This window comes from Lotus japonicus, chromosome 4 (assembly GCF_012489685.1).
Source record: "Lotus japonicus ecotype B-129 chromosome 4, LjGifu_v1.2".
NCBI classification, from domain to species: domain Eukaryota; kingdom Viridiplantae; phylum Streptophyta; class Magnoliopsida; order Fabales; family Fabaceae; genus Lotus; species Lotus japonicus.
In genome coordinates, this window is record NC_080044.1 from 16,942,013 (window position 1) to 16,962,984 (window position 20,972).

The 20,972-nt window shown below is 38.6% G+C and overlaps 2 protein-coding genes across 2 annotated transcripts; one reads left to right on the top strand and one right to left on the bottom strand.

The window, feature by feature from the left end:
- Positions 1-419: 419 nt before the first annotated feature.
- Positions 420-14,666, top strand: LOC130714249 (vacuolar sorting protein 39-like). Its single transcript, XM_057564142.1, has 12 exons — positions 420-1,013; positions 1,611-1,822; positions 2,350-2,481; positions 2,600-2,743; positions 2,928-3,040; positions 10,358-10,793; positions 11,109-11,423; positions 11,962-12,183; positions 12,302-12,544; positions 12,714-13,157; positions 13,501-13,599; positions 14,109-14,666. Exons 1-12 carry the CDS (start codon positions 602-604, stop codon positions 14,310-14,312), a joined length of 2,976 nt encoding a protein of 991 aa, XP_057420125.1. The 5' UTR covers positions 420-601; the 3' UTR covers positions 14,313-14,666.
- Positions 14,667-19,798: 5,132 nt separating this feature from the next.
- Positions 19,799-20,781, bottom strand: LOC130711858 (uncharacterized). Its single transcript, XM_057561628.1, has one exon. It carries the CDS (start codon positions 20,719-20,721, stop codon positions 19,930-19,932), a length of 792 nt encoding a protein of 263 aa, XP_057417611.1. The 5' UTR covers positions 20,722-20,781; the 3' UTR covers positions 19,799-19,929.
- Between the last annotated feature and the right edge of the window lie 191 nt (positions 20,782-20,972).

The following is a 20,972-nucleotide window of genomic DNA, read 5'->3' on the forward strand; positions in this document are numbered from 1 at the left end:
TCTTGTGCTAGAATCAAGGATTTACCACCTCCATTGATGCCCAAACAAGCATCCTTGTAGGAGAATACTTTCCTACCTTCAGCTGAGACATGACAAATACCATGAACTCTCAACCCATCAAGTTTCGCCTATGGTATTTTTGGTTTGGTCATGCTTCGGAGGACAAGATCCACCTCCTGCACCGATCGAAACTTCAATTTGCCGGTCATTCCAAGAAAAAAAACTATTACCAAATGAAGGAGAGAACATTCGACTCAAGCACGGGCAAGTGTCTATTTTGACCGTGAACATGTCAATATTTAAATAATTGTATTTTACTATATTACCTTATATCACAATTAAGTTAATTTTTTTTCAACAAATTAAATTAAAAGTTAAATATTAGAAATGAGTATAAAATTTTGTAAAGCTATTGAATTCATACAAAAAAAGGAAAAAAAAAACGCATGGTTCTATTGAAGCGTTCCCCGCCATCGGGACGCAAAAATGCGTGGCAACTCCGATCCAAACACCCGCGATTGCTGCACTAAACGGCGTCGTCTACAACCATCCGAACGACAGTGAAGAACGAAAACCAGCTTCGAGATCAACATTCACAGAAATGGTGCACAGCGCCTACGATTCCTTCGAGCTTCTCACCGATTGCCCTTCGAAGATCGAATCCGTCGAACCGTACGGTTCCAAAATCCTCCTCGGATGCGCCGACGGATCCCTCCAAATCTACGCGCCGGTGACGGAGGAGGAGGATGCGGAGGAGCTCCGGAAGGAGGCTTACGCGCTTGAGATGACAGTGAACGGCTTCGCGAAGAAGCCTGTGATGTCAATGCAGGTGGTGGAATCGAGAGAGATGCTCCTCTCGCTCTCAGAATCCATCGCATTTCACAGGCTTTCCACGTTTGAAACCATTGCTGTCATCACCAAGGCCAAGGGCGCCCATGCTTTCTGCTGGGATGAACGCAGAGGCTTCTTGTGCTTCGCCAGGCAGAAGCGGCTCTGTATCTTCCGACACGACGGTGAGTAATTCCCCTTTCATCCAATGAATGCTATTTTGTAATTTCAATTTCATTGTTGATTAGGTTTTTGAAATTCTGTAATTAATTTAGATTATTGCGTTATGGACTAGTATGATATGAATAATGTTGTGTTTACCATTCATTTCCACCTCCACCTTTGATAAATATGAGGAGAAGAGAGAAAAATGAGTGAAATAATATGTGATGTGACAGGAAATGCGAAGAGATATGAAGAAAAATGTGTGGAAATTAGATGTCAGAGAAAGTGAAGTGTAAACATATCATTACTCGGACACAACATGAATATAATAGAATGCATAAACTAGTATAGATTATGGAACACAAATCTTCAACTAAAGGAGAGAATTAATATTGTGAAAGTTAGCTTGAGTGGTTTTAAACATAATAAAATGCTATCATTTTTTTAAACTATTGTTGTTTGAAAAATAGAAGTGTAAAAAGTAAAAATATAGCTAGAAGTATCCAAAGTTTCCAACATGAATATGTATAGCACCTCAAGATTACTATTTTGAAGTGTCTGTGATGCTTTGGCTATGATGAGTGGTGATGACCTGTTGTTGTTGGTGTTTTGTCTAGGTGGTAGAGGGTTTGTGGAGGTGAAAGACTTTGGTGTTCCTGATGTGGTGAAGTCGATGTGTTGGTGCGGTGAGAATGTATGCTTGGGCATCAGGAAAGAGTATATGATTCTGAATGCCACGAATGGTGCACTGTCTGAGGTTTTTACTTCCGGGAGGATAGCACCACCTTTAGTTGTCTCGCTTCCTTCTGGTGAACTTCTTCTTGGCAAGGTTTTTACTTCTTGCTTTGACTCTTGAAAAATATGCTAATGTATCAAGTATTGGTTTAAATTTACTAGCCTATAACTTTTCTTGACACAAGATATCCCCAGTTTCAAAAGAAACAATGTTCGAGAGAATATGTTCAGACAAGCTTTGATAGATCCGTAGGGAAAATATTGATGTTTGTACTCAAAATTTAGCTACTGTGTGAGTAGAGGAAAGCAAACAAATATTCACAGAACAAATAGAAGAGAAGTATTGGAATTAGAACACAACTAATGGTGCTGATCACTGTCCTTAAGGGTTTATCATAAGCATATTTCAATAACATCAATCAAAGAATTTGTTGGGCAAAATTTGAGGACTACTGGAATGGGAAGTCATTTGGTCAGAGGTTCTTGCCAACTGTCATTCTGAAACACCCAATATCTTAGTTACTTGGTTTTATTTACGTTTAGATCATCTTTTCAAATCATCCTACTTCATAATTTTCATTTTCTTCAGTCAGATAAGCTAATATTCTTGCGCATTTTTAGGAGAACATTGGCGTCATTGTGGACCAAAATGGAAAACTTCGTCCAGAAGGTAGGATTTGTTGGTCAGAGGCCCCAGCAGAAGTTGTAATACCGAAGCCATATGCTATAGCACTGCTGCCTAGATTTGTGGAGGTAACTAAGTATTTGGATTCAAGCTGTTTGCTCGTCAAGAATAAATTTCTGGCTCGTTTTTTCTCCTCATGTGGAAGATGTTGTGCATCTATGCAATTTCTTTATTTGCATTTTGCAGATTCGATCTCTTCGAGCTCCATATCCACTGATACAAACAATAGTTCTTCGAAATGTACGCCATATTCGCCAAAGCAATAATTCTGTGATTCTTGTTTTAGAAAATTCTGTTCACGGCCTTTTTCCTGTTCCTCTTGGAGTCCAGGTATAGCAAATATTTCGATATGATAGATCTCCATGATGTGGTTCTATTTTTGGATTCTCGTGCAAATGAGAAAACTGTGAAACACTTTGCTTCCTTTTGCATTTCTTGGTTATCTAATACTATTCTTAAATTGCAATGTTTTATTGTTAGATTATAAGTTCAGAATTTTACTATTCCATTGCAGATTGTACAATTAACAGCTGCTGGTAACTTTGAAGAAGCCTTGTCATTGTGCAAGCTCCTTCCACCTGAAGATTCAAATCTTCGTGCTGCAAAGGAGGGTTCAATTCATATAAGGTTCATTGTCATATAAGATAACTCCTGTTAAATAAATAGACTAGATAATTTTCCTCCTTTATTTTAATTTTAAGTTTATCATATTTCTCAGAATCAATTAGCTGGAAGTCCAAGTTTGTATTTATGCTGAAGTCTTAATGTTAATTTCTCTGGGTTTTGGTGGATTTGGATCCTCTCATGTGTCTTTTTCACATGACCATGTCATGTTAACTAATCAGAACCATTCATGATTTTTAATGAAATCATACGGTTAATATTGCTCCCTTATTTTTTTCACTTGCCCACATTATCCTACCATGTTCCCGCACATTTCCGCCTCTTCTTGCCCTGGTTCTGCGACCACGTTCAAGCACGTTCCTGCATCTTCTCCGGGTAACACGAAACTCCATTGCAATCCCTGTAAAATATGGTTCTCTTTTCCAGCCAATGCTTCTTTCTTCCCTCCTCGTCGAATTTCCCTCATCGTGGAAACCCGTTGTTGATTGACTTTTTGTTGAACAAACCCCGTACCTTCCAATTCCAGAAAATATGCTTGAACTGTGAAGGTTGAATGAAGCTCAACACCCAACATTAACATTCAATTCATGAATTCAACCAATCCTCACCACTTCTCTGCTCTTGATCTTTTTCTTCACTGCTATTATGTTAGGTACCAGAAAATATGAAGGAAACTGGAACTGAAATTGTATTGATTATACTGAATTTCTGGTATGAAACCCAGAAATTGTGTTAGAGAATACAAGAAACGAAGGAAAATAAACAGAGCAATTCGAGAGTGCTCTTCTCTCCCAATCCTAAGCCCAAAAACAAGCCTACCTCATTCTCTCACCATAACTAACATATATTCCTCTCACTCCCTAGTGGTCCCCCCCCCTAGCTGTACTACTAATAATAACACCTCATCAGGTGGTTATTTAGGAATCCTAACATTCTAGAAGGCCTTGTCATTTGACAGAATGCCAGTGGACTTGGGCTTCCTATTGTAGACTTTGCCAAACCTGGGCCTGGCCATAGCAGGTGCAACATCTCTCCCCCCTTGAAGATTCACCTTGTCCTCAAGGTGATGGTCTGGAAATTGTGCTATCAATCTGTCCAATTCTTCCCAGGAATCTTCAAAAGCTGGCAGATTCTTCCATCTCACTAGAACTTCTGTGGTTCCAAGGTCATTCTGTCTGGCATCCAAGATGGTTTCAGGTTCTACTTGAAGCTCCCACCCTTCATTTAGATCTTTGGGCAATGGTTGGCTGACGATCCCCTCCTTCACTACTTTTTTGAGCAAGGAAATGTGGAATACTGGATGAACTTGGCTGTCCTCTGGTAATTGAAGCTTGTAAGCAGCAGCATTGATCTTCTCTATTATAGGATAAGGACCATAGTATCTAGGGCTCAACTTTTGATTCTTCCTCCTGGCCAAACTCTTGAGTTTGTAGGGTTGAATCTTGAGATACACAAGATCCCCTACCTCAAATTGAATGTCTCTTCTATGTTTATTTGCTTGCTGTCTCATTCTGTTTTGAGCCTTCTCCAAATTTTCCTTGAGTTCATCTAGCATAAGGTTCCTTTCAGCAGTAAGCTTCTCCACTTCCTCTACTGAAGTGACAGAATCAGTTCCCCTGATGATAGCAGGAGGGTCTCTCCCATATAAGGCCTTGAAGGGAGTGGTTTTGATGGCAGAATGATAGTTGGTATTATACCAAAATTCTGCCCAAGACAACCATCTTGGCCATTGCTTAGGTCTTGTTCCTGTCACACACCTGAGATAGGTTTCAACACACCTATTTACTACCTCGGTCTGCCCATCTGTTTGAGGATGGTAGGCAGAGCTAAATTTCAGTTTGGTTCCAGCCAATCTAAAGAGTTCAGTCCAGAAAGTGCTAAGAAAAACTCTGTCTCTGTCAGAAACTATGGTATTGGGAAACCCATGTAGCTTTACTACCTCCTTTATGAATATTTCAGCCACTTCCTTAGCATTATAGGGGTGTGAGAGAGCTATGAAATGGGCATATTTGGTGAACCTGTCAACCACCACAAAGATGGTGTCCTTCCCCATTGCCTTAGGAAGGCCCCCTATGAAATCCATAGAAATATCAGACCACACTTGTGATGGTATAGGAAGAGGTAGTAACAAACCTGCTGGATTCAATGCTTCATATTTGTTTCTCTGGCAAACCTCACAATCTTGCACAAATTTCTGAATGTCCATCTTCATCCCTTCCCAGTAAAATAGAGCTGAGATTCTCTTATAAGTTCTAAAGACCCCTGCATGGCCTCCAAGAGCAGACTCATGGTATTCTTTGAGTATGGTGAGAACCTTGCTGGACTCCTTTGGTAACGCTATTCTGTCCTTATAAAATAGTCTTCCCTTCCTTAATTGATACCCTGCTAGAGATTGCCCTTGTGTCAATAGCTCTTGCATGATTTTTTTACATTTTTCATCAGCCAATAACTCTTCTTCTAAGTCATTCCAGCCTTCACACTGAATAGATGAGATGGCAGAAAATTGCATTTTTCTGGACAAGGCATCTGCTGCTTTGTTTTCTACTCCAGGTTTGTACCTGATTTCAAAATCATAACCCATCAATTTGGAAACCCATTTTTGCTGATCTTCACCCATCAATCTCTGGTCAGCTAAGAACTTTAAGCTCTTTTGATCTGTGTGGATTAGGAACTTGCTACCAAGTAAATAGTGCCTCCATTTCTGGATTGCGAAAACCACAGCCATTAATTCTCTTTCATATACTGATTTTGCCTGAGCTCTGTCAGATAAAGTCTTGCTCATGAATGCAATTGGTCTCCCTTCTTGCATCAAAACAGCTCCAAGCCCCTTTCCTGATGCATCAGTCTCAAGCACAAATTCCTTGCTGAAATCTGGTGCTGCCAACACAGGAACAGTAGTCATTACCTCCTTTAATTTGGCAAAAGCTAGACTGGCTTCCTCATTCCATTCAAAGTTGTTTTTCTTGAGGAGGTGGTTTAGAGGTTGAGCTAACTTGCTGTAATTCCTCACAAACCTTCTATAATACCCTGTCAAACCCAAGAAACCCCTTAACCCTTTCACTTCTTTGGGTTGAGGCCAATTCAGCATGTCATTGATTTTAGAGGGATCAGCAGCTACTCCTTGCTTGGAGATTACATGACCTAAATAGACCAATTCTGGTTGGCCAAATGAACATTTCTTTTTATTAGCTACTAAGTGATTTTCCTGCAAGCTTTGGAGCACCAACCTCAAATGTTCCATGTGCAATTCTAAACTCTTGCTATAGATTAGTATATCATCAAAAAAAACCAAAACAAACTTCCTTAAATGAGGTTTCAAAACCTGATTCATGAGGGCCTGAAAGGTTGAAGGAGCATTAGATAACCCAAAAGGCATTACTAGATATTCATAATGTCCTTCATGAGTTCTAAAAGCTGTTTTATGAATATCCTCCTCTTTCATCCTTATTTGATGATAACCAGATTTTAAGTCCAATTTAGAAAAGATAACAGCAGAACCTATCTCATCTAATAATTCATCGATTATAGGTATAGGGAACTTATCTGGTATAGTAACCTTGTTCAAGGCTCTATAGTCAACACAGAAACGCCACCCTCCATCTTTTTTCTTCACTAGAATTGCAGGGCTACTGAATGGACTAATGCTGGGCCTTATAATCCCATTCTTGAGCATGTCCTGCACTTGAGTTTCTATCTCATTTTTCTGGTAGAATGGATACCTATAGGGCCTTATGTTTGGTGCTGCTGCTCCTTGCTGCAGTATAATAGCATGATCAGTAGGCCTCTTAGGAGGCAGCCCATGAGGTTCTTGAAACACCACAGGGAATTTTTCAATAACGGTTCTCAATTCAGCAGGGACCTCAGCTACTGCTATGTTGATACCTTCTACAAACTCATGAGAAAGACAGAAATCCAGGTCTTTGTTCTTCCTTGTGCTCTTTATGTTTTTGCAAGCTTCCTGAATTTTATTACCCTGCGGTTCTCCATGTAACACAAACTGCTTGCCCTGAAGGTTCCACTTAATAATAAGTTCTTTGAAGTTGGCCTCAATGTCCCCAAGGCTGGCTAACCAATCCATTCCCAGGACTAAATCAGTGCCCCCAAGCCCAAGGATAAAGAAATGTTGAGTGATAGGGATTCCTTGCACTACCAGTGACAAATTCTTGCACACTCCTGAATTTCTCTCTCTGGCCCCATTTCCAACTTCCACCACATATTCAGTGGTTGCTACAACAGCCAAGTCTAGTTCATTCACAATATTTTGGGAGATAAAATTGCTGGTTGCTCCACAATCTACCAGAATCCAGATTTCCCTTGTTCCAAGTCTTCCTCTAACTTTGAAAGACCTGTTAGATGTTAAGCCCTCTTTACTATTAAGAGACAATTGCAGTATTTTGCCCTCCAAAACAAACTCACCATCTTCAGCTTCTTCAAATATGTCTTCCTCTTCTTCCTCTTCATCTCCCTCAATGAGAATGAATTGGAAATGTTTCTTAGCACACACATGTTCTCTTCCCCACTTCTCACCACATTTAAAACACAATCCTCTTCTACTTCTCTCTTGCAACTCATTTTGAGAGAGTCTTTGTCCCCCTTGCCACTTCTTCTCAGGGTTCTTAGTTTCATTCCCTCCATCGTCCTGGGTCTCTTTTGGTTTGGTTTCCTGTCCAGTATTGTTCTTCCCCTGATGACTGGAATTATAACTTATGTGCTTTCCCCCATAACTTGAAGATTTGCTTCCAAACCCACCCTTATCCTTCCACCCACGTTTGTCCTCATCCTTTCCTTTTTCTCCTCTGAGAGCAGAATTTTTTTCCTCAATCAACAAGGCCCTATCCATCAATCCTGCAAGATCAGCAGCAGGGTACAATTTCATTTCAGCTTTGATTTCCTCCTGCAATCCATTAAGGAACACTCCTTTCAGGATCTCCCTATCAGCACCTCTCATGGGTGCTGCTGCCTCTTCAAAGCTTTCCCTGTAGGCCATGACACTCCCTTTTTGCTTAATGCTAAGCAAAGGGCCAAAAGGGTTCTGAACCAAGGTGGGTTGAAATCTCCTTATCAAGGCTTGCTTGAAAGGTTCCCAGGTTCTCTCCACAGCTTGCTCTTCCCACCATTGAAACCATCCCAGTGCTTTCCCTTCCATGGCAATCATCACCATCTCCAACCTCTCCTCCTCCCCTACACGACTGAGTTGGAAGAACCGTTCAACACGATTAATCCACCCATAAGCATCGCTTCCATCAAACATGGGGATGTCGACCCTTCTTCCAGTCACAGCACGCAAATGGACGCGATGGGGGTGATCGAATCGCTCCCTGCTGTGGTCTGAGGTACGCGACCCGGTTCGTGACCCGGTTCGCGACCCGGAGTGCGAAGACGAAGCGTCGCGATCTCGCTCTCTGTCTCGCGATGGTCGCCGGTTTCTGGGTGTGTTCGATCTTCCTCGCGTGCGCCTCCGTTCCCGATTCATGATGAGTCGCCGGAGCTCCTCAAATTGCTCCGTGGCCATCTCCTTCATCGTGGTAACAGATCGCTCAAGGTCATCAACTCTGGACTCCATTGCAGCTCGCGTAACCACCATAAAAGCTCCCTCAGGATCGGGAGCTCTGATACCAATGTTAGGTACCAGAAAATATGAAGGAAACTGGAACTGAAATTGTATTGATTATACTGAATTTCTGGTATGAAACCCAGAAATTGTGTTAGAGAATACAAGAAACGAAGGAAAATAAACAGAGCAATTCGAGAGTGCTCTTCTCTCCCAATCCTAAGCCCAAAAACAAGCCTACCTCATTCTCTCACCATAACTAACATATATTCCTCTCACTCCCTAGTGGTCCCCCCCCCCTAGCTGTACTACTAATAATAACACCTCATCAGGTGGTTATTTAGGAATCCTAACATTCTAGAAGGCCTTGTCATTTGACAGAATGCCAGTGGACTTGGGCTTCCTATTGTAGACTTTGCCAAACCTGGGCCTGGCCATAGCAGGTGCAACATATTATTACTATTTTCAGAGATTTTCCTTAATTCACTTCCTTGTTCAATCAATCTTTCAACCTCTTCAAAAAAGCAGCTTTTATTTTATATCTTTTGAATCCCAATAACCTTCTTTCCGATAAGTCTAAAGTTTGTCTCTTGTATTCGTTGGTTCATTCGTTTTATTGTTTCTCTAGGCTGAGAACAGAAGATGCAGCTTCTGTGTTTGTCCGACAGAGAAGACGCAGGAACATTGTAGGATATCATGGGCAAGTTGAAAAATATGGGAGGAATATTAACCGTAGGATTTCATTAAAAATCATGAATGGTTCTGATTAGTTAACATGACATGGTCATGTGAAAAAGACACATGAGAGGATCCAAATCCGGTTTTGGTGTAAAATGGTTGTAACCGGTGATAGTTATGCCTGAAAAATCAGCTCTCCTGGTGTTGACTAGGGCTTGAGATCAATATGATTATATATCTTATCTTAATAACTAAACTTTCCTTGTAAAATTTACTCGTTAGCCTGCTTTCTCATATTAGTTTAGTTCGTGTCTGTAGTGCTTTTGTAGGTAACCTATCATGTTAATAAATTTTATTGGTACCACTGGTCACTACTCCCACACTCGAATATAAGACCATTTTAGTATATGCTTTTTTGATTGGTTGATAAAGTACTAAAAATGCTAGCAAAATATTGATTCATGTATCGTATAACTTGGGCGTGGTTATATGATGCATGGGAAATTCCTATATTTAAGAAGAAGAAAAAACAGTGTATATTGCGTTATTACTTATTACTATCTAACTTCATAGAAACTCTGAAAAATAATTTTATAATTTTATTTCTCTGTTAGTATCATATGTATTATTTCATAGTAGGTCACATAGTTAGTATATATAAATATCAGTCTTTATATTAAATATATATATTCTTATAACTATTAGTAATATATAATTAATATAAATTAAAAACTTTTTGTAAGAAACAATAGATTTAGTTAAAGGGAAGTTATACTATCATGATACCATGCGTCAAGAAGTTAACAGTCCATGCTTCAACTTTACAGAGTTGCGAGTTTAACTAATATAAGGTCCTTTTGTATTTTCCTATAAAAAACTATCTATTATAGCCCTAGAATAACAGTATTTATATAATTAATGGACTATTAATGTGGATTACATAATGATGATGCCTACAACTACAATAATAATAGGACTGCAGTAGTTAGTACAGATATTGTAAATTACGTAAGTCTTGACATGTTTATCATTGCTTATTTTGCATTTCACTCACTGGAAAGTTAAATGTGTTTCTCCTCTTTATGTTACAGATATGCCCACCATCTTTTTGACAATTGCAGCTATGAGGAGGCAATGGAACATTTTCTCGAGTCTCAAGTAGATATAACTTATGTTCTTTCTCTCTATCCATCCATTATCCTTCCAAAGACAACTATTGTTCATGAGCCGGAGAAGTTTATGGATATCTTTGAAGATGCTTTATGTCTCTCCCGAGGTTCTTCGACTATGTCAGATGATATGGAACCCTCTCCAGCATCGCATATATCAGAATCTGATGAAAATGCAGAACTTGAGTCCAAAAAAATGAGCCATAATATGCTTATGGCTCTCATAAAGTTTTTGCATAAGAAGAGATATAGTGTTATTGAGAAGGCCACTGCAGAGGGAACTGAGGAAGTTGTCTTAGATGCAGTTGGGGATAACTTCGCATCCTATAACAGTAGTAGGCATAAGAAAATTACCAAGGTATGAATATTCTTGTGTGATCCTATTTCATGTCTAAAGTGTGGCACATGCCCCATTAGTATTTCTATTTATTTCCAATATGTATGATGCCAGTGCTTTGGGGTAGATTTACTAAAATTTACAGCTCATGCATTACAAAATGTAATTTTACATTTTAAAATACTGCGGATTTCTATAGTGTCTGCATGATTAATGTTGAAGCTCTGGGATGTATGATGTCCTCAAATCTTTTTGAAATATCAAAGTGATGTAATAATAAGTGTTCATCACAGTTGTTATTGAAGAAGTTATGACTGCCGAAATTATTCGTGTCAGGGGCGTGGTAGTACATCTATTAGTTCAGTAGCTCGGGAGATGGCTTCAGTATTGGATACTGCTCTACTCCAGGCATTGCTGCTTACTGGACAATCTTCTTTGGCTGAAGATTTACTTGGAGATCTTAATTACTGTGATTTGAAAATATGTGAAGAGATACTTAAAGAAGGTGGCTATCTTGTTGCTTTAGTAGAACTTTACAAGTGCAACTCAATGCACCGGGAAGCTCTGGAACTTGTTCATAAATTGGTTAAAGACGGCCAGTCTGAAATTGCACATAAGTTCAAGCCTGAGACCATCATTGAGTATCTCAAGGTGAACCCATATTTGATTGACAATTTTGTTAACAAAGATTTTTCTTCTAATTCTTAATAGCTGTCATGCCTAAGTATTTGCTTCCTTATAACGGATTCTACATAGTGCTTAGGAAGCAAGAGTGTCTTGATATACGACGTTATATTAACTGTAATCAGATATTAAGTGCACAGTGAATTTTGTATTTATTGTGGCTTAAAGGAAGGGATGCTTCTTTGCTTTATTTGGTGGTATTGATAGATGGATTTTTGTTATCAAACATTATTTGTTGATTAGTAGTTATAAAGTGGAACTGAAAACAGTTATTGTAGAGGACTTTCTTAAGTTTATTGCCTAATTTAGTCATTTTCCTCTTCTGACCTAGCTTGATTGGAAAAAGTTTGCAGCCACTTAGGAATTAATTAAAAATATTTATTCAGTTTCCATTATGCACGGTAAAATTTTCCTAAGATTCCCAATCCTCCTTAAAGTTGTTATTTATTTCCATTATGCAGTTAACTTATACTAAGTTTTCTGATTTGGGGGGTTTCTGATGCAGCCGCTGTGTGAAACAGACCCCACACTTGTTCTTGAGTTGTCCATGCTTGTTCTTGAAAGCAACCCAACCCAAACTATTGAGCTCTTTCTATCCGGAAATATTCCAGCACATATGGTGAACTCATATTTGAAGCAACATGCTCCCAACTTGCAAGCCACATACTTGGAGCTCATGCTTGCAATGAATGAGGACGCTGTTTCTGGAAATTTGCAAAATGAAATGGTGAGGACCTCTAGCATCTCATAAATGGCTCTAAGGACTAAAGCAGTTCTACTTTGTCATGATCTGATATATGATTAGAAGAAAATCCTCTACTCACTTGCTGTATTCTGCAATGTAGGTACAAGTCTATCTTTCTGAAGTACTTGATTGGCAGGCTGATTTAAGTTCCCAGGGGAAATGGGACGAGAAAGTTTACTCCCCCAAAAGAAATAAGTTATTGTCTGCCTTAGAGAGCATGTCAGGATACAACCCAGAGGCTCTGCTGAAACGTCTTCCATCAGATGCTTTATATGAAGAGCGTGCAATATTGTTGGGAAAAATGAACCAACATGAACTAACATTATCTTTGTATGTTCATAAGGTATATCAAGTAAATATCATCCTGTATTTACTGTGTAAAGGAAGTACAATTGTGTTGTCATATCTGATAACCCAAATGCATTTTGATTGCTCATGCACATTATGTTATATAAATCAAAGTTTTATTTGTGAATCTTGTGGGAATAAGTGAATGCCCTCTTCATTTGTAGCTTCATGTTCCAGAACTGGCATTGTCTTATTGTGATCGGGTGTATGGATCTACGCATAAGCCTTCTGTAACATCTCCCAGCAACATATACCTAATGCTTTTGCAAATTTATTTGAATCCACGGAGGACGACCAAGAATTATGAAAAGAGAATCACAAATCTATTATCCCCCAGGAGTACAACCCTTCCAAGAGCTAATTCAAAAATCTTATTAAAAACTAGAAGTCGAGGATCAAAGAAAATTGCTTCCATAGATGTTGCTGAGGACATAAAAGCTAGTTTGAGTAGCACGGACAGTAGCAAGAGTGATGCTGACACAGATGAATTTCCCGAAGGAGGTACTTCTATCATGCTTGATGAGGCCATTGATTTGTTGAGCCGCAGGTGGGATAGAATCAATGGAGCCCAGGCACTTAAACTTTTACCTAAGGAAACTAAACTTCAGGTATGATTTGGAAATAAATTTCAAAGAACTCCTTTTCTTTCTTTACATTTTCAAGGGAAAGGAAGGGGTGGAACTGTCATATTGTTTCGTTGAAGACATATCTAATGCAATACTATATTTGACTTGGCTTGTTGATGATCACATGGGCTACTAATTCTTGATCATTTTACCTATTCTTGACGTTGTTGTACCATACATAGATAACATGCTGACACTTGTTTTTATTTGGTTGAACCGCACTTACTGGAGTCTGTTCTGTTGGGAGATGTTTTTATTTGTTATGAGACATTTATTTTGTTTTTTAATTTATTCAATTTAGTAAACAATTGAATGTTATCTGCAGAACTTGCTTTCATTTCTTGGACCCCTTCTGAGAAAATCTAGTGAAATGTATCGTAATTGCTCGGTGGTCCAGAGCTTGAGACAGAGTGAGAACCTTCAGGTAAGCAAACATCAGAAATCAGGATTTTGCTTACTATTGTAGGAGAAATTGGTAGGTTAGGCCTTTGGGGCTATATTGGAAACATGCTAATTTCTTACTTCTGAATCAATTTATTGAACACTATGCTTGTTTTACTACTCCCTTCGTTTTATTCTCATATGAAGCAGTCTTTTTATTAAAATTATATTAATTTTCTATTATGTTCTTTATATCTTTAATAAATTATTTCTATATATTTTCCCAAAAATTAATTAATTAGGTGAAGATAAGAATATTATTGATTAAATATTAATTAGTATGATTTTGAACTTATAAAACGATAGGAAAATAGGAACAAAAATTTCCTTGAAACCGACATTTGAAAAGGATGGAAATTGGAAGGACATACTTTTTTCACGGTCTAAGGTAATACAACGTGAGAGACAGAGGACCATATCTCTTGCATATTCATATGCTTCTATTTTCTTACCTTGTCCACATATTTATCATTATTCAATTTGCTTGCATAGGTGAAAGATGAACTCTACAATAAGAGAAAAACAGTTGTGAAGATTACCGGTGATGACATGTGTTCCTTGTGCCATAAGAAAATAGGGACTAGTGTTTTTGCAATCTACCCGAATGGGAAAACTCTAGTGCATTTTGTCTGCTTCCGAGATTCTCAAAGTATGAAAGCTGTAGCCAAAGGGTCTCCATTGAGAAAACCATTTTGAAAATGGGACTGAAAAAGCATTACCAGCTGATGGTTGTGCGAGCATTGCTTTAGAATGGCACGTCGATGGATTGTGATGAAAGCAACACTATGATTTATCTTCGTTTGGATGAGTTTCTAGGCGTGGTATGTTTCTTTTGTTTTCTTGTAATGTAAATATTGGTTTGTATTTTTGGTTAAATTTGTTAAGCATTGAAAGGGAGCAAGTTTTTTCCCTCCCTTTCCCATTTTTTGTTTCTGGAAATATTGTAATAAGGAAGTTAACCTGCGTTTTAGCATTTGAATGTGGACTCTCCTCAGCAAAGATTCTCTGCAGTTTTCTTCTAAAACAGTTATTGACTATTGGTTTTTATAATTAATGACTAAGAATAATGTAAAGAGTTGATGGGGATTTATTCGTTGGCATTCCCTTGCATAGATCAGAAATTTCCCCTCATTCTGATTCTATCTCTCCTCTTTTTCTATTATATTACATATCATTTCTTCATTTATCTCTCATGACGGAGGTATGATTGGAGTGAATAAATATTTATTGTTTATTTTAACAGGTGAGTATCACATTACTCACATAATTGACCGTTGGCTATTGATTTGATTGATAGGAAAATCAGGGAGAGAATGGGAAAAAAAAAGATAATGAAAACAATTTTGATACACTTATTTGTTTTTTTTTTCTTTTATTACTTTTTCACTCATTTTATCTTTTTATTTGTCTCTTCTTTTATTATCATGTCACTCATCATTTCTCTCTTTTTCATTTTTATTTGTTTTAGGGTGAGGGTGGAATTGGGGTGTGGATTACATGAAAAAGTTGTATAAAATATGTTGCCTTTCATTTATAAGCACCAGAGCAATGACTCATGTAGAGGATGTATCAATAGAGAATGATGTTCTTACATGAGAACATGATAATAAATCATGACCGTTAGATATAATCATGAAAAACCAAGATTAAAATATTTTTAAGTTGTCATATGATCATTAAATTGTTTAAATCTTGACCGTTCATGATTAAATCTGACGGTCATGATTTATTCTCATGTTCTCACATAAGAACATCACTCTCATATGATACATCCCCGACTCATGTATATCAACTAGAGTTTGTATCGAAGTAGGTTTTGCAGTTATGCTAATCAGTGTTACTGTTATGTTAGTGCACACTGTACAAATTATGGATATGTTGTATATGAAAACTTTAGTTGATGAATAATATCTCATTAAGGAAGGGGCAAATCACAAATGACAGTGGTTGTGTGAATATCGGTAGAAGCTTCTCTACATACGTTTTCAAAAGCAGTATATTTTTGTTTTATGTAACCAATTTTGAATACTCTACGACGCATCCAGTTCGTATTTGTTAGAAGTATTGTCTGGAAACTTTGATATAAAGGATATGAAAGCAACATCTTATATCATTTGCATCAAGATCTGTAGATAAATATCTAGAAGTATTTTAGGTTTATCAAAGAGGCCTATATCAGCAAATCGAGTCAGTGGCCGAAAAATGATTTTGAGCGGAAACGCATGAAGAATATTCCATATGAATCAACTATTAATTGGAAGTCTCATATATGCTCAGGTTTGCACTAGATTTGACATTGCATTTGATGTTTGAGTTGGGGAAGATATCAAAGTAATGCACACATTGACCATTAGAGAGATGCAGAGAAGGTAAGAAGATCTACGACAAAGATTCAAGATGTGGATGAGGAGATGAAGCTTCCAACGATCTGCAAGAGAGAGAGGGAGAGAGATGGGGGGGAGGGGGCACGTCAGTGTTGGAAGTGAGAGTGATAGAAAGAATGAGAGAGTGATAGAGTGCAACTAGGGTTTGAGATGTTGAGTGTGAGAGTGATAGAGAGACTAGAGAGTGGAGAGTGCGCCTAGAGTTGGGGATTTGAGGCTAGAGGGCCAGGGCCATTGAAAGGTGAAAATAATAGAGGGTCTGGCCCGCTGAAGTCTCAATTATTTCTAAAAAATCTACTTCGGTCGGGCTAGAGCCCAAGCCAAAACCGACCAATCTAAATCACTTAAACCCGAGTTTCTTCACCCGAACGAACCACAATTCGAATCAACCCAACTAGTTCAGCATAAAATAGCTCGGCTTTGGAGGGCTTCGGTCGGAAAGAAGTTTTTTGACAATCTTAAGAAATACCATCTATACCCTATCAATTATTGGGCGATCAATCGCCTACTATTTTTTTTTGATTCTATTGCAAGGTTTGCCCTTATGGCCTAACTCGAATTCTCTTGTATGTTCTTAACCACTGTTTCTAGTATCTAAAAGTTAAATTAGTCAAATGAGAGAGTGATTGGTCAATATGAAAAATGTTGAAATGTAATAGAGTAACACAAGAAAGGGGGTTTGAATTGTGTTCCAGTAAAACCTGAGTTTTCAAACGATTATAAGTTTATAAGGCTTTTTCGCAATCGTTTGATGCAGCGTATATAAGTATAAGATAGTGAACCATAAAGACGCAACAATATATCCTGGTTCACCCATAACTGATGGGGCTACGTCCAGTCCTTGGCTTAACCAATATTTCACTAAACAAGTATCAAGGACTTCTCCTACAAAAATTATTCAACAGGACTTCTCCCACAACAAGTATTAGACAAGTCTGTTTCCAGTTATTCCATTTATTTGATCATGTTGATCTCTCTTTCGTCCGTAGACAGGGCAATACTTGTGCCGACTTTATGGCTCGTAAGGCTTCCTCTTTATCCAACGTTGTTTGGCTATAGGAGGGGCCTCGTGGTCTCTTGGATCTTTTGCATGTTGATCGTTTGGCTTCCATGTCTAGTATGACTTAATAATATTTGAGTTACGTTCAAAAAAAAGTATTACACAGGGCTTCTCCCAACCAAGTATTCTCCAAGACTTCTCCTAACCAAGTTATATCAAGGACTTCTCCTAAACAAGTATTTGACAGGGCTTCTCCCAAGATCTTTTTCAAGATCATTTGGCGCTACAAGGCTCTCTTCGCACAAGAGGGGTCGTAGAAAATGCTAAGCACAAGAACTACAAAGTATTGAATAAGGTTTGACTCTATGAAGTACTTTGAGTTCTAGTTCTAAAGAGAGTTGGATAAGACAATTTGACTCTTGGGTAAAATGCTCTCTTTGATCATTGTAAATTGATTCAATAGAGATTCGATCGTTGGCTCTTCAAATCTTCAAGTCTTCCATTTATACTCCTTGATCTTATGTGAGAGAGATTGTATCGTTGAAGCTTATTCTTCACAAAGATTCTAGTCGTTAGATCAAACGGTGCTTTAGTGTACTTGTGTTAGGTGCATTAAATGCATGACACTGTTTGATGAATACCTTTTGCAAAAAAGAAGTAGTATGCCAGTTGGTAGGTACCATTGATCTTTGCTTCTATCCGTTGAGGAACAAAACTGACACTTTGATGGTGACAATGTTGTACTTGAGCTTTGGCCATTGAGCTTTGTCAGATCACATGCTCTTCTAACTTCTTCTCCAAGTTTGTCTGAGATCTTTTTGTGATTCAAAGATCATGCTCATTCTTCAGACGATCTTCCCTTGTTAGACGATCTTGAACTTTCGTTTTTATAAGTTGTTTAGACTTGGACAGCACATCATAGGCATAGACGATAAGATAAAGTGTTTCTGAAATATGAAAATTTTAGTATTTCACTTATATACCCTTAAAATTATTATCGTACAAAACATGATAAACGATATGATCGAACGTTTGGACTTAACAAATGTGACTCAGATTCTTTCTAACTAGCTAATGTTTGGTGCAACACCTCTAAAACAACTATCACATTTATATAGGAAAAGGTCATATGGCATGAGATGAAATTCTTCTCTAAGCATGCTCTCATTCCTATTGGTGAATCAATTTATTCAGTTCGTTGTGAAAACTGTTAACAATGCTCTTTATTAGGGTCGGAAATGGGCAGGGTTAGGCTAGGCTTTGAGGCTTGACCTGCATCAGAACTCGCAGCCCAATAAGCCAAATTTTAAGGCTCGGCCTAGGAGGCATGGCCTTGCCTACGAGTTTGTTCGAAAGCTTACTTATATAAAAATATCCTCTTAAATAGGCTAATAGGCCAGTAGGTATTGGGGCTAATGGGTCGCGAGCTAATAGGTCAACGAACTTATAAGTCTTTACACATATCATAGCATTTCTATTTTTAATTCATATCAACAAACACAAACAGAATGTTGGCACCACGTTGAATCTAAAATTATGACTAGACTTCAAACACAAAAAGTTTGATAGCACATTAACATACATCTATTTAAAACAAACACAACTAAAATTAAAATTCAACAAGATGCTGCCATATTTATATTAGTATGCATTGCATGGTTATAATTAAAAATAAATAGGTAAATGGGCCGGCCTATCAGGCCTGATAGGCTGTTTTGTAAGTCTAGGTCTAACATTTTTAACTAATCAAAGCTATTTAAAAAGTCTAAACCTAACCTTTTAGCAAATAAGACCCGCCTAGACCCCAACGAGTCGTCCAGCCCATTTCCACCGCTACTCTTTATAATATAACATTTTAATTAATTAATTTTGTAGTTGATTCAATCTAAATCGCTCAATGTACAGATGAACGGCCACAAAAGTGTTGCAGAGATGCGATCCATTCTCATAAGATACTGGAATCTAAGGGTGTACAAGACCCGGCCCCACCCGCCAACCCGTCCCGGCCCAATCACTAAAAGAGACTGGGTTCGGGTTGATCTTTGAGTTACCCGACTTCGGGTAGGGTCGGGTTCGGGTTGACACTCGGGTCACCTGACCCGTCTCACATATATATTTTATAAAATTTTAATTTGTTATAATGATTAAAATGTGATACATGTTGCTCAAATTTATCTTACCATGTAGATGAGAATAAAATGTTTAACATCTACCTTATGAATTCGTTGATCAAACTATGGATACTTTCATGCTCTAACAAGAGAAAATCATTTGTGTATTATGCACATGTGAGACAAGTGAAGAATGATCAAACAAAATGAGTGACACGTGTATATAGATCAAACAAAATGTAAACCTCACAAGTGCAATAGATTATGAAAGAATTTGATCATTTCAAGTTCTTTCTTCCGAAAAATAGTTCCAACTTATAACTCTTCTAATATGTTATTATCTTTAAATTTTACAATTAGTATCAAATAATCTTAGACTTATTGTCCATCGGGCCAATCCGGTCCCGTCCTACATAGACCCGTCCTAAATTGTACCCGCATAATGTCGGGTTGCTTCGGGTCTAGGGACGGGTTAGGGTCTATGAATTGACCCGTTAAATATTTAGGGCCGGGTTAGGGTTAACCAAAACTCGTCCCAACCCGTCCCTTGTACACCCCTACCGGAATCAATAGCTGAAAATACGCTAGAGAGAGGTGTTGGAGAGAAATGTGATGAGAGGAACCAAAGTACACTCCTTTACACATTGACCCTAAATTAGAAAGTTTCTTAAAAATAAAATAAAAGCATAAAGAAAACTAAGCAAATGTTACTTTGCTCTTTTCCAAATGTAACCAAAAAAAGCAAATGTTACTTGCAAATTACAATTGTGTTTGTCAAACTTGAATTATGAATCACACTATCTTGAAAATTTGGAACCTTAACCCTTCCCCACAAAACGGTAAACAACAACACCAACTCTAGAACCATTGCTAGGAGTGTCAACATGCAAAACATCAACATTAAAGTGCTTCCTAGCTTTCTTGAAGAACACTGACTCCTTCTTCCACCTCCTCATGTGAGCCATCACAAACACCATTTTCTTCTTCTTCTCCTGCTCCTTCTCAACCAACATCATTAAACGCAGCGTTTCGAGAAGCGGCTCATAAAGGTGATCATGATACACTACATCCGACGCCACAATAACATCGAACTCCCGACCAATCTCCTCCACGTCATCACCCTGGCCCCACCTCAGCGCCGCAACATTCACGGCCCCACCGCTGGACCCCACAACGCCTGCGTTGGCTTCCGCGTTGAATCTGAGATTGGGAACCACGTGAGGGAGGTCGGTGATGGTCACATTGCAGCCGAGAGTGGCGGCGGCGACGATTCCGACGATGCCAGTGCCGGAGCCGAGCTCGAGGATTTTGGGAGTGGCGGGGATGGCGGCGGAGAGGGGGCTGGTGAGGGGGTTGATGCGGTGGCTGTCGAGGAGGGAGACGAGGGAGGTGGCGGCGGGCCAGAGCTGGAAGGAGAGGCCCTCGGATGGGAGAAGGCGAATGAGGACCGTTGATTGAATCGAATGGAGGAAGTGCTTCTGGAGAAGCTCTTGGTTCGGTGGTGCCGAAGCTAACAGGTTCGGTTTGGTGTCATCTGGTTCGTGTTGGTGAGATAGGAGCATGGTGAAGGGGTTGATTTCTTCGTCGTCGTCGTCCATGATAGCTCGCATTGACCTTACGATGCGCCGTCGGGGACGACGAGTTAGGGCGCCCTTGTTTATATTCGTTCTACTGTGTTTATGATTTTACTTTTCTGTCCCTGCCTTTATTCTTTTAATTTGGCTTAAAAGTGCAGTTAAGCCAAATTAAAATTTCATTAATAATTTACGTATTGAATTATTTCAATAGTTAAAATAAAAAATATGAACAAGATATGTTTGTATAGTAGTAAACAAGTGAAACTCCTCTAAGGGTGGGTCAG

Excerpts from the sequence above, each read along its gene's own strand:
- LOC130714249 (XM_057564142.1), top strand. The coding sequence starts at position 602 with ATGGTGCACAGCGCCTACGATTCCTTCGAGCTTCTCACCGATTGCCCT. Across the intron at positions 1,014-1,610 it reads CTGTATCTTCCGACACGACG|GTGGTAGAGGGTTTGTGGAG; the intron begins GTGAGTAATTCC and ends TGTTTTGTCTAG. Across the intron at positions 10,794-11,108 it reads GGCATAAGAAAATTACCAAG|GGGCGTGGTAGTACATCTAT; the intron begins GTATGAATATTC and ends TATTCGTGTCAG.
- LOC130711858 (XM_057561628.1), bottom strand. The coding sequence starts at position 20,721 with ATGCGAGCTATCATGGACGACGACGACGAAGAAATCAACCCCTTCACC.